This window comes from Morone saxatilis, unplaced genomic scaffold (genome assembly GCF_004916995.1).
Source record: "Morone saxatilis isolate NCDOM2014 unplaced genomic scaffold, NCSU_SB_2.0 Contig5, whole genome shotgun sequence".
Classification (NCBI taxonomy): Eukaryota; Metazoa; Chordata; class Actinopteri; family Moronidae; genus Morone; species Morone saxatilis.
The window spans coordinates 15,792,310-15,805,982 of NW_023340095.1; the positions used below are offsets into that span (position 1 = coordinate 15,792,310).

General features: G+C 39.7%; 1 protein-coding gene across 1 annotated transcript; it reads left to right on the forward strand.

The window, feature by feature from the left end:
* Nucleotides 1–597: 597 nt before the first annotated feature.
* morc3a (MORC family CW-type zinc finger 3a) lies at nt 598–12,854 on the forward strand. The gene is made up of 19 exons (XM_035677018.1): nt 598–702; nt 2,984–3,056; nt 3,443–3,575; nt 4,120–4,346; nt 4,626–4,782; nt 4,869–5,013; nt 5,742–5,870; nt 6,000–6,119; nt 6,234–6,331; nt 6,496–6,600; nt 6,685–6,813; nt 7,773–7,844; nt 8,169–8,211; nt 8,375–8,485; nt 8,656–8,761; nt 8,855–8,927; nt 9,011–10,082; nt 11,894–12,087; nt 12,224–12,854. The coding sequence occupies exons 1-19, from the start codon at nt 664–666 to the stop codon at nt 12,384–12,386; spliced, it is 3,189 nt and encodes a 1,062-aa protein (XP_035532911.1). The 5' UTR covers nt 598–663; the 3' UTR covers nt 12,387–12,854.
* The last annotated feature ends 819 nt before the right edge of the window (nt 12,855–13,673 follow it).

The following is a 13,673-nucleotide window of genomic DNA, read 5'->3' on the forward strand; positions in this document are numbered from 1 at the left end:
ACAAGTTACAAGTGTTATCTATTGTCTCTGTAGGAAGGTGACGTTTTTCCCATCGTCTCTGTTTTACCTTAAGACTTAAGGTCGTCTGTTTTTATAGGATATGAAAGAATGATTTTATAGAGGGGCTATAGGTTCAAAGCTAGGATACATTGCAGTGTGGGAGAAACCCTTCAGCTGGGCCAGATGTCTTTGCTCTCACACACACTGCTTAATTCTTCTTTAATATTGCGAGGGCAGTATATTCAATAAAACACGGATTGGGTTAATTAGAGTTTAATGCAATATAGATTTACTCAGTAAACTGAGCTGGTCCAGGGAGCAGCTAACCTATCTCTGGTGTGTCTTTGCTTCCATCCCATTGCACACTCCTCCTGTTGTGGGCCTTAGGTTAAGCCCCACCTATCCTGATCCCATTCTGCCTTCTTTTGACACCATTATTTATATAAGTAATATATAAGTCCGATATAGCAGGTGTATTAAAGATTCCTTTTTATTTATTTTAAAGGGCATTTAGCAAGTCTGCTCCACACTCCTGAGCAGAGGGGGCGGTAATGCACCAATAAGCTTGATGCGCACTGCCGTAAAACAAGGAGAAGAAGAAGAAGTAGTTAGTTACCTCCCTCCCGTCCTCTTCCCGCTACACGGGTCGGTGTTTAGGGAGCGATGGCAGCGCCAGGAGACCGCGGGGTCCCGCTCAGTACGGTGAGTTCAATTTACTCCTTTTATTGAGTTTTAAGACATTTTTTTTCAGACAGTTTACTCTGTGACGTCGTTTTAGGTCCACACATGACACCAGTTCACGTGAACTCGTGAGCGGGTCTCGTCTGTTAATGTGGACAGTAAGAGTAAATATATGGTAAATATGTGGCTGATACAGCTGTGTGGAGTCTGTAGCGCTGTGTACAGGTGTGGCTTCATATTGCTAGCAGCACTGTCTTCCTGCAAACCACTTCACATCACGGGTTTGATGAAGGCTATAAGGGTGGCTTCCGGTTTTCTTGTTAACTATTAGTGTCTCTTTTAATTAATATTAATAATATTAATATTAATGTCGTTACTCCGCTTAAAAACACTTGGACAGATACTGTGTGTGCAGTTTGTATTTAAGAAACAAACGCTGGAAGTTTCAAATAGGCTATGGAATGTCAAAACGAAAGCTAAGTGTTTCCACCAAAGCTGTGATGCTATTTATATTTGTTTCCTCTGTTTATTATGACACTGTGGGATAAAACAAATGTCTCAAACTTTACATTACGGTACACTTAATTGTGAGTAGTTACTCAGGAGCGGGAAGGACCTGGTAATTAATGATTTGTTAATAGGGAGTTTGTGAATGAGCAAGTTATATATTAACGGTGGATAATAAATAAAAGAACTGATTGAGAAATACTATAATAATCATAATAACAATATAAATAATAATAATAATGTACCTGTAAGAGTTAATGATTCCATGGGGTTGTTCCTCACTCGTTCCTTAGTAAATATTTTGTGTGCCTGTATTGGAAAGTATTAATGTCAACACACAATATCAAGTGTCAATGCTGCACTGCTGTTGTCACATTCATGTCTCTGTGCAGACCCTGTAACACATGGGCTGTAAGAGGCATGCAAATGTTGATGGGGGCGTCCCGGGACCTTTTTTGCATTTCATTCCACTTCTTCTTTTTCCATCTCTAGCCCAAAATAAGAAGCCGCTGTGCACAATGCATTCATTATTACACTGGTAGGACTAAGAAATACAATGTGTGTCTGTGTTGTTGTTTTTTTGAGAGCCAACAATAAATAAGAAAAAGAAGACAAATTAAGCTTATTCTGTAGACTCTTTAGAAAGTTTTACATTGTTAGGTCAGTGCCATGTACAAAGGCACATGTGCAGTTTAGTTTTTATAGTTAAAATATAAAATATTTTTTTAAAATTGCACACCATTGTACTATTAACATTGTATATTTTTCATTTATACTTCATCTAATCATATTTTGGAATATTCTTATTTGTGATAAGTGTATCTTATGTTATAACCCTCATTCTCTGCTTTAGAAAACTAGAAATACACATTATGTGTCTGCAAACAAACAGATACAACACACTGATCTGTTGGTGACTAAGACCCCGTTCAGACTGCAGGCAAAAGTGGCCCTAATCTGAATTTTTTGGGGTCAAGTGACCCAGGTCAGACTTCTCGCAGAAGTAGTGTGAACACTGCAAATCCAGCCAGATCCCAGATTTTTTCAAATCAGATTTAGGCCACTTCCATATGTGGTCCTGAATCAGACCCAGGTCTGATTTTTTTCAATGCGGCCGCAGTGTGAACAACCAAGGCGGATTTGATGCGACTTTTACGTCAATCTACATCGACATTTGTCAGCAATTTAGCACCCTTCCCACCACTCCTGGCTTCGTCTCCGCATCCACACAGACCTCTGTAGTGAATTTGCAGCCATAACCCTGCAAAAGGCCAAAATAGCCAATTTGGCTCTCTTTCTCTTCATTCTTCTCCTCCTCAGCACCTGCTCATTAATGTTACGGCTGCCATTACACAAACATTTTGAAATAAAAGCGATAATGCTTAGTTCCTCCGTAACCTCCCTAACTTAAGTGCAACAGCGTGCTGCGTGTGATGTCATTGTTCTTGTTCTTTTGCACATGCGGGTCAGTTCGAAACCGCAAACAGTTCACACTGGAATCTGATATAGGCCACATTTTAAAAGGTAATGTGAGCCAGCCAAACAAAAAAAATCAGATCTGAGCAAAAAATCAGAATTGAGCATTAAGACTTGCGGTGGGAACGTAACCTAATATCTCCTAAATTATCTGTGTGCTCAAACCGAGTCTTAACACTTAATGTGTATGGCATCTATTGTCAGCATTTTGATGCACTTAAGACCAAAGACTCCTCGTCTGAACTTGAAGAGACGTAGGTATGTAAATGAGGCCACTTTGGAAAACAAATTGTGTCATTCTGATTTGCTTTATTTGCAGCTTTGTCCCAAGTTTCTACATACTAACTCCACCAGCCACACCTGGCCCTTCAGTGCAATAGCTGAGCTCATAGGTGAGTCATCACACTGTTGTATTCAGCTGTTTTTTACTACATGCTTGTGATGTCCACGGGTTGATTGATTGCCCACTTGCCCGTGGGGAAAAAACTCTTTATCTTTATCCATTTATGTCTTTATCCATTTACCGTTTACACAGAAAGAGGTGGGGCGGGCAAGCTGGTGCGTGTGACCTAATTACTAGCGAGTTACTAGCTGCACTTTTTGCATTGAAAATAACCTTTGGAATTTAAAAGCAAAACCTGAACAAAAAAACAAAACAGTCAACCACTTTCAAAATTAAATAAGATTGTAAGTGCATGGTTATGAAAGTAAACGAGCATGAAACCTTCATTCACTCACTTGTTTTAAGTTCCCCCTACGAAACTGTTTCTTTTGACAGACAATGCCTATGATCCAGATGTCAGTGCCAAACAGTTCTGGATTGATAAGACTGTGGTCAAAGGAGAAGAATGCCTCAGCTTTATGGATAATGGAAATGGACTGGACCATGAAACGATGCATAAGATGCTCAGGTACGGACACTGCTGCTGGTTATTTTTTGGGGGAAATGATGGAGAAATATGTTTGATAGTCTCTCCACCGTCAGCATTCTTGGAACTGGAACTGTCATTTTTATTTTGAATATTAGTTTGTTACGGCCTCCATAAATAAACAAGGCTCTGTTAGAGATAGAAACACATTAAGGACGCCAACACAAAGATCATGAGGAAAACCCACGTGCTTTTTATTTTTTCTGAAATCACCCCGACCCAAAATCAAACACTCTAGATTGCGCTGGGGAAAAAAAACAATTTGGGCAAGCCAGATCCTTTCTCTTCTCCCTGATGGATTATTAGTTTCAGGTGTTCTGCTCCCCAGGTAGAGAGAGAGCCCCAGAGAGCAAGGCTGAGTGAGAGAGAGAAAACTACCGCTGTGTATGTGGAGCAACACGTATATTTGTTGTTCAGAACTTATTGGTGTCTAACCCTAACCCTAACCCAGCGATGACTTTGTATGAACCGTGATGACGTGATGTGTCACTTACTAACTACAGAATGTACGTGTTTCCCTCTCAAGCTTTGGATACAGTGACAAGATCGCCGTGAATGGTTTAGAGCCGATTGGCATCTATGGCAACGGTTTCAAGTCTGGGTCCATGAGTCTCGGCAAAGATGCCATCGTCTTCTCCAACTCAAAGAGCGTCTCGTGCATCGGGATGCTCTCTCAGACCTACCTGGAAAAGATTGAGGCTAAGCAAATAATTGTACCTATTGTTTGCTTTGAACGGAGAGAATCTAACGAGTATATCCTTTTACCTACTGCGTTAAGGCATATAGAATCATGGCAATGAATAAGATGTAAATATCTTCTTGATTCACTGGCATCATTAAATTATCATGTTTTTCCAACTGAACTGGGAACAGGAGGACTCCAGTGATGTTTGGGGGCAACATATTCAAATTATTTGATTCTTCTTTCTTTTTAATTTAGTCTCTTAATGTAAAAAAGGGCCCTTGTGTAGTTATTTATTTTTCCAAAGTACTTCATTTGGGCTTGATAAAAATCCTTAACTCGAGCTTTACTCAGTGTAAGAGAGGAGCACAAAGCCAGTCTGGAGGACATCCTACGCTATTCCCCTTTCGAGACGCAGGAAGAACTGCTCCTCGAGATCGATGCCATCAGTTCCACCTATTCCACACGGAAAACTGGCACACGGATCATCATCTGGAACCTCCGCAGGTCTGTGTAGGCCACACGTGCAAAGATGTATGTTTTATTTCTTGCTGGAACGACAGGATTAGATTTTTCTGTTTTGTTTTCAACAGCACATCTACCGGAACGACAGAGTTTGATTTTAAGAAGGACCGTTACGATATTCAAATTCCATCTGATATGTACGAGGGAATAAACAACCCATCTCGACATTCAGGGGTGACATCATGCATCCCTGAGAGTGATTACTCACTGCGGGTAAGGGGCAGTAATACACACGTCTTCATTCTTAATGATTCTGTTACACTTAAGACCATTTACTTGTTAAACGTACTTTTATCTGAGTTTGAACATTGTTGAAAACATTCGGGATAATGTAAGCACACAACTCAACAAAATATGTAACATAAACTAGTGTTTTTAGACAGAACTGTTAAATATATCTAAAGCAAGTTCCATAATGTTACATATACAGGCATCAAAACTTTACATTTCATTACAAGTCCTCCTCCACTCAGAAATGTGCAACAATAATAAACAACTTACAAGTGTCATGTGTAAACCTGAAGCCTCCATCGCACATACACAGACATCTTGCAGTTAAACAGCAGTCAAACATTTTGAAATGAACAATATTTAAACACTTCGAATACGATTATTAATACGATTCTGTATTTTTTAATGAGCGCTAAATAGTAGATGTAGTTTTAAGAATGTAAGAAGTAATTAAGCTTTTTTATTAAAAAACCTTATCAGGCACAAATTATTCCAGGCTGATCGTCTTTTGTGCATCTTAAAACAAATCTGAAGTGTATCTGTAATTAAAATAGTCTAGTCTAATCATATATTTATTATAAATATATATATATTTATATTTCTATTGTTAGTGAAGCTGAACCATTTGTTTTATGTGAAATTGTGGCTCTGTATTTGTGTGTCTCCATGAGAAAAATGCCATATATATTGACTCTGTTTAATGGGCGTAGGCATATTGCAGTATTCTCTACCTGAAGCCTCGGATGCAGATCATCATACGTGGTCAAAAGGTGAAATCTCAGCTCATTGCTAAGAGTCTGGCCTACATCAGAAAGGACCACTACAAGCCCACTTTCGTGGTATCCTTTCCCCACAGGACCTATTAAGCCATGCCTTTTCTCTTTACTTTCAAATATATGTTGAGTATTGGTTATTAATTTGAGACATTTTGTATGTGCACAGAAAGTTTTCCTTAAATGTTTTTTCAGCCGAAACGCGTTACTATCACTTTTGGTTATAACACCAAAAGTAAAGACCAGTATGGCATTATGATGTATCACAAGAATCGGCTCATCAAAGCCTACGAACATGTGGGCTGCCAGCTTAAGGTGAGTTTCTGTTGTTTTGGTGAGTGTGTTTGTATATTACACATAGTGTATTTCTCAAGGTCTCTAAATGTTATCATCTGGTGTTGATCTCTTATGAATCTTTGCCTTCCACAGGCCAACAACAAAGGTGTTGGCGTCATTGGGGTCATAGAGTGTAACTTCCTGGATCCTACCCACAACAAGCAGAGCTTTATAGAGACAGATAAGTACAGGTAGGAGCACAGATAATGCATTCAGTTTTGATCACATTTGTCTAAGTATAGTCCAAATGAAATTGTGTTTGGATATTTCACACTAAATATATGTTTATATTCTTGATTATATTATGATTTATCACCATGGGGACAGAAATGCAGTTCTTCATGTCTCGATACAGGAAAACTATCAACAGTTTGGGGGTCAAATTGGAGGAGTACTGGCAGGAAATCCGCTACAAGAGAAACGCAGAGGATCCGAACAGCTTACCAGTGGAAGATGACACGTCAGTACATTTTGCAGTGACTGGCATGTATACTTGTCTAACCGTGTTGTCTACATGCTCTGATACGTGTCTCTATGTTCTCAGGAGGCGACCAGATCAAAACTGGGCGCAGTGTGATGAATGTCAGAAGTGGCGCAAACTCCCCGATGGGATCGACAGCAGCAAGCTGCCAGATAAGTGGTACTGCCGTATGAACCCGGATCCTCAGTTCAGGTAACCAGAGCATTATCGTAGCTGATGTGATTATTCCTATCCACAAATGTGCAAAATTTTACAGTGAAAGTATTGTAGAGCTACACATACATTTGTTACTGTTCTGTAAACACCATCTAAAATGAAATGTAGCATAATTTATAACAACGTTTAAACAGATACATAAATTCTTGAATTACAATTATTACACATACATATGACTCCCAAAAGTTGAGAATTTGATCTGAAGGTGTAAATTGACTCACAAATACAGATTGAACAAATGTATGGTTAGGCTCTGAAACTGTGTGTGCTAAAAATATTAAAATACTGTAAATGTGTTTTAACTATATGAAAACAAACCTAAATTCACAGCTATGTATTTTTTTAAATGATCCTACAGTTGTGTGTATGATAGATTTCAGAACACAAAAGTCATCTCATGTCTAATTTGGATTATCGTGATACAGATAATCAAACAAACTCGACCTGCTCGGCCACGATCGCATTAACATCACCTTGTGTATTTGTTAACCTTCGCCATCAAAGGAGTTTCTACTGTAGCCCAGAATAAAGTAACCAAACACTAACTCTAAATAGGGCTGTTTGTGTACTTTGTGGCCACCGTAGTTACTCCTTCTCTATGGAAGGGGAGGGTGAAACGAGGGAGTGGGAATCTGCAACTGCAATGCTCGATGAACAGCTCAACATGAAATAGGTCATTCGCCTGCCTCTTGCACATGTGATCATCCCTTTAATCATCAATATTCTGTCTGATTGCCAATTGGCACAAGCCTATCTTATACCAAAGGGACTCATAACTAGTGGCTGTTTTATATATATATATATATATATATATATATATGGCATATGTTGTATAAGCAGGCCCTGTCATTCTAATGGAAGTCTAACCAAAATGTAGCTCGGACTCAGTGGATGTTTGCTAATGTTTTTAATCTCTACCTTATTTCCACTGCCAGGAGCTGCCAGGTGGATGAAGAGTGCCAGGACTCTGAAGATGAGCAACCATATCAAAAGACCTATAAACAACAGTGAGTCCCATTTCACTTAAAAACACTACTACAGCTAGGGTGGGTGGAGGGTGAACCCAAGGAGAAAAGAGTATATGAAAATGTCAGACTTCTCACTTACAGTTAATCTGTGTCCTGCTTGTAACATGCTTTGAAGTTTGCTCAATAAACATATTTAAAAAAGAAAGAAACAAAAAAAAAACACTACTACTTTGCCCAAAAATGGAATTGATTGATTGCATTAAATAAGAATGCACGTTGTTGTATTAAGCTGCCAAAATGTTAACTTGGCATCAAAATTAAGTGACTTGCCTCTGTTATATATATATATATTTTTTTTTACAGAGAGAGGGAACAAAAAAAGAATCAAGAGATGAAAAGACAAAAGGTACGGACACATCGACTCCTGTAAATCAACTGCCATTTTCTCCCTGCTGTTGATGTTCTTGCAGAACCTCCTTGTAATTTAGAATCATTCTCTAATGGTACTGATCTCAGTTTCCAGTCCAATACATCCTGATTAATACCACTTTTGGGATTTATTTTTCTAGGAAGAGGAGGAGCGAAAGCGCCAGGAGGAGGAGCGTTTGGTGGAACTCCACAAGCAAAACCAGGCCCTTAAAAAGAAGCATAAAAATCTGAAACGGCAGCTGCTTAAAAAAGTATGTTTTCCCCTTGACACCCAGGGAGTGGTAACTAAAGTTAACACTAAATATAATGACAGTGTTAACAGGTGTTTTAATAAATACGTTGCGGCAGGTGGATATCATTTAGGAATCATTACAAATAAAAAAACATATCTCTCTTTTCTTTTTGTTGTTGTTTTTGACAGCCTGCCTCTACCCCCTCCACCCCTACTACACCAAGGAGTACGTTTAACACTGCTTCAACAAGAAGGGGAATCGCAAGGGGTGAATCCTCCACCGTTTCACCAGCAGGTAAGAAAAAGTTGCTCTTTCTGTGTGTGAGAGAAAGAACGACCGTGTAAAAGGTTGGAGAGATTCAAAAATGTTTGTTTTCTTTCTCTCTAGCTTGCAGCCCCTCCAGTAGCAGTGGTCTTCCAGTTATTTCTAATGTATGCTCGATGTCAACAGGCCCCCAGAGGTATGAGTTAGTGCTGTTTGTGATCTTAAATATATACATTTTATATATATAAGCATATTAAGTCTGCTTTGTGTGCACTGCAGGGGGAAAAGAACACAGCATGCTACTCCACAAGAAACGCCCAAAAGACCTAAAGTCAGTGGTTTAGAAGAGACAAAGTGGTTTCCAGATACATCCCCATCAATGGATGGTAGCTCACTGAGCCCCCCATCAGTGCCCGCTGCTGATGATGATGATGATACTGATGATGACATCTTCATCTTGGAGACTGGCAGTACCCCCAAGCCACAAAAAAGCTTTGATTTGGCTAAAGTGAAGACAGAAAAAGAGCAAAGTGACGCTGGCTTGCTGTTGGAGTGCAGCGACGAAGCTGCTCTGGATGCCGCCTCAAAGACGAACGCTGCAGGAACGGGCTGTGCAGAGTCTGCAGCTGTGGGAACCGCTCCCTCCCCAGCGCCCCCCGGAAAGGTGGCCAGCACCACCACCCAGACAGAATTAATCAAAGTGAAGGAAGAGGAGGACCAATATCAAACTGAAGGGAAGGAGAGAGAAGGGGGGAGTTCAGACATGGACTGTGTTGAGCAAGGAGTCGTTAAGCAAAAGAGCAGTGGAGACAGTCACGGTGAGAATCAAGGAAAGCAGAACTTGCAGAAGAAAGTGACAGATTATCAGGATAGTGAAGACGATGCTGGACCTTCCGGCGTAGATGCCATTGGTGCACAAAACTCTCTTCACCACCCGAGTATGATGGACGTACAGGAACAGCAAGACCAGCTCCTAGAGCTCATGCAGGCTACAGCTCAGGAGAGAGATTCCTTTAAAGAGCAGGTCCATAAACTAACCTGCCAACTTCAAGACGTGCAGAAGAGACTGCAGGAGCGCTCTCAGATCAATGTGAAGAAGGAGTGTTATCACCAGGCCTGCCAGACAGAGGAAACCGAAGGTGGGAAGGACTACAAAAGTCTGTTCGAGAAGGCCAAACAGAAAGTCGATGAATTGATTAAGGACAAAGAGGCTCAACTGGCAACCACTGAGACCAAGCCCGGTTCTGCCCCTGATGAGGAAGAGCACATTGATGAGATTGCACTGCAAGTCGACCGACTGGTCCGGCAGCTGGATCGAATTACCAAGGAGAGGGATGAACTGCGCTCACAGGTCAGTGTTGCAGTTGTATTTTGAGCTTAGAGTAAAAGAATGGTGATATTTTGTGTTTCTCTAATTGTCAGCAAATCTCCCCAAAAAACATGAGGTAGGTTGGAAAGGTACATTTTGTCAGTACTTTTGTGACTTCCACTGCCTGATGTCGTCTTTCACCCCAAGCCCCGTTCTTACTGAAGATGTACATTTTTAAAAACAAATGACAAATACATAAAAATAACTGAGCGCTGTAGTTTTTAGCTGTTTTTAGCACTAAAGCAGGAGTACATAGTGCTTTAGATAGGGACTAGTTTCATCTCTCTTTCGCTCTAGTGACAACACCATTTTTTGGGCTTTGAAACTTCAGTGAATACGACTTCTAACATAACGTCCCCCTCTCTCTCTGTCTGTGTTTTCTCTGCAAAATGGGTAAAATGGGTCGTTGGGCAGCACGTAAAGTCTGTGTGGTGTTCTGTATTCAAAACCAGAGCATTTGAATACTGATTTGGACATTGATTACAGTGGCAACGGTCGGAGCTTTGAAGCATTCGGGTTAGGCCTAGTATCTATGGCAGCAGGACAGTGTATGTGGGATTGAGTCCAAATAAAAGAAGTGGTTGCAGATTGCAGATAACTGAACACCACTTGCGTATGTATTTGGAGAACTGAAAATGAGAAGTGTGTAGGAGAAACTACAGAAAAACTAGGAGAGACTGCAAAAAACACAAAAGGGCCTGTCTACAGCTATTGTTTGGTTTGTCCATTCTGGGCTACTGTAAACATGTTGGTACAACATGGCGGACAATGGACGGAGACCTGCAGCATCTGTAAATAACTGCTAATTTTAAGGTAATGATAACACAACGTTGGCTTCATTGAAGTGATTATAAACTAATGTTAACATCCTCCTAAATGTTACACACTCGTAGCTTTTCAAAGCTTTTCACCACATTTCATGGTCTTCGTCAAGAATGGAGCTGGCTGTGGTGTCATCAAATGATCTCAGTGTGGAAGTGTGACATTCAGTTAAAAGCACTGAAAAGCTACATAGTGGATTTTTGAGCTAATATATTACAACATTATGATACTGTACAGGTTTTACTTGAATCTACCTCCAGAGGTAAAATATACCAATTTTACCTGGATGTTAGATATTCTGTGGGTACATTCAGCAATTTCTGTCTGTAAGTTTTGTTGATTTGTGGGTGCAGCATTCCTAACAGAAGGCATACTGGACCCAAATCCAGTTCTTTATTGAAAACCAAATTTAACTTTGGAAGTGCTTTTACCCAGGTGCATATAGGGAGTACAAAACTAATAACCTCCTTACTGCATTTAATAGACAGCTGATGTCTTTGGGTCCATCTTATTTCTGAGTTGATGTGGATGCAGCAACCTGAATTGTAGTTCCTTTCCTCTGTTACACTTGGATATGTTATTAGCATACTACCATAGTGTGGGAACCTAAAATGATTTATAGTCTGTAGTTTATAGTAGCTTATATTTCAACCTTAGTTGATCAAATGATATCATTCTGAGCTAAGATTATTTTGTTACATATGCCTTCAAGTCTTCTCCCTCTTTACATCCTCACACGGATTATGATAGATCAAACCTATATGGACAAGAGCTTTATTCCCTACAAATCCAACGTATCACCATATTATACATCAGCCATAACATTAGGACCATTATTATTACATTATTATTTTTTAGATTTTTGTTAACCTTTGTACCTTTTGTTTTGTTTTGTTGATGTTGACCTGTGTACCTTCCCTGCTTTATTCACTGTTGTTGCTCCTGGGGTTTACTGTGTGCGACGCCACCAGGTGGACAGTTTGGAGGAGGAAAGGGCAAACCTGGCATCCCAGTGTGAAGAGCTCAGGTTGAGCCTGCAGCAGCAGAGAGAAAATGCACAAAAGGGAAGCACAACTCCACACCGAGCCACTGATTCCACTGCACAAACAGATCCAGAGGAGGCAGGAGGGACCGGCATGGATTCAAGCTCAAATACATCCAGAAGGTTGGATTGTTAGAAAGTCTTTTTCCTTTCATGTTGTATGAATTATCGCTGTCTGACAAAGCCATTTATGAACTCAACAACCCAGCAGAACAACAGTGTAAATCTGATTTTCACTCTGTGTCTCTCCTCCCCTCAGTTTGATTGAGCTTCGACACAACATCGGGCGCCTTCTCATCTCCTTCGTGCCTGCTCTGGACCTGGGCCAAGTGAATTATGAATGTAATGTAATTGATGAGATCCTAGAACAGGTTTTGTTCGATGTGGAGTCCGTCGTACCGGTGGGTTGGAGCAATAAATAAATAAACAAATCATGAGATCCTGCAATTAGTGTCACATTATCTGTAAATAATAAATACAGATTCCTGTGAGTGTGGGACATGAAGTCATATTTATTTGAATGCATGTACATATTTACAGATTGTATATTGATACACATTAAATGTAAGTGTCTTTATCTTAACAGATGACAAATAATGTAAACAATATAATCACAGTGTACATAAATTAATGTTGTTAAGTTTCTAGGTAGAATCACAGTAATATTTTAATCATTGTTTGATATGTTGTTGATCAGTTCATTCCAGTCACAATTGACAATTTTGTTGGTTATTTTAAAAAGATCCTGATTCTGCATCTGCTTCTGTTTCTGTTTAACAATATCAACTTATTGTTTCCTCTTTGGTTTGTATTGAAGCATATTTTGTATTGATTGCTTTGAATATATTTTTATATTTCCTGAATCTTCTCTCTGAATAAATACTCTATGGAACATTGTTATTGGTGTTCTTGTGGATCTTTCTGATAGGGAAAACGTTATAGAAGAAGAAGTGATAGGAACAAACTTAACTGAAAGGGTTATCAAGAACCTCCATTAAGTCCTTAAACTGGTTGCGCTTGCTTGTGTAATGTATAATTGACAGGCACTATACAGGACTGCATTTGCATGGTGTATCTGCAGGCAAATAGTTCCTCCCCTCTGGGCTGAAAGGGTACATTGTCATCTCTATGTAGGAACTATTGCTATGGGAATTTTACAGGCTTGTAAAGGACACAGTTTGGGGTTGTGATGATTGGATTTTTTTTATTTTTACATTATGTTAATTTTTATTAAGGAAGCTTTATTAAGGTCAAGATACAATTTGCAAGAGAGACCTGAGAACAAATTTGCTTTATTTAAGCTCACAACTAGACGAGCAGACACAAAACAACCATCACACGCTAAAACACTCACAAATATTAGTAAGTAGAACTTTAAAGTTGATCAGAGGAATGTGTCTGTTGTCATGATTGCTCACTAGGAACTCAGCTAATGGTTAGATGGTGCATATCTTGGCAACTATACTTTAAATGAAAATGTATGTATGAATGTAAATGAAAAGATGTATGTGGGTTTCAGTTGTTACTGATGACCATTCTACAGTTTCATGTTACTCACTAGTGAGTGTAATAGTCGTCAAATCGAATGGTGCTTTGTGTTAAGTGTCCATGGTGGGCATTGGTGGCGGCAGCATAAGCATAAAGGATAAGTGAAGCTGGGGAAAAATGTCTCTGACTCCCAGACCATCAGCACCGGATCCCCCCAAGGC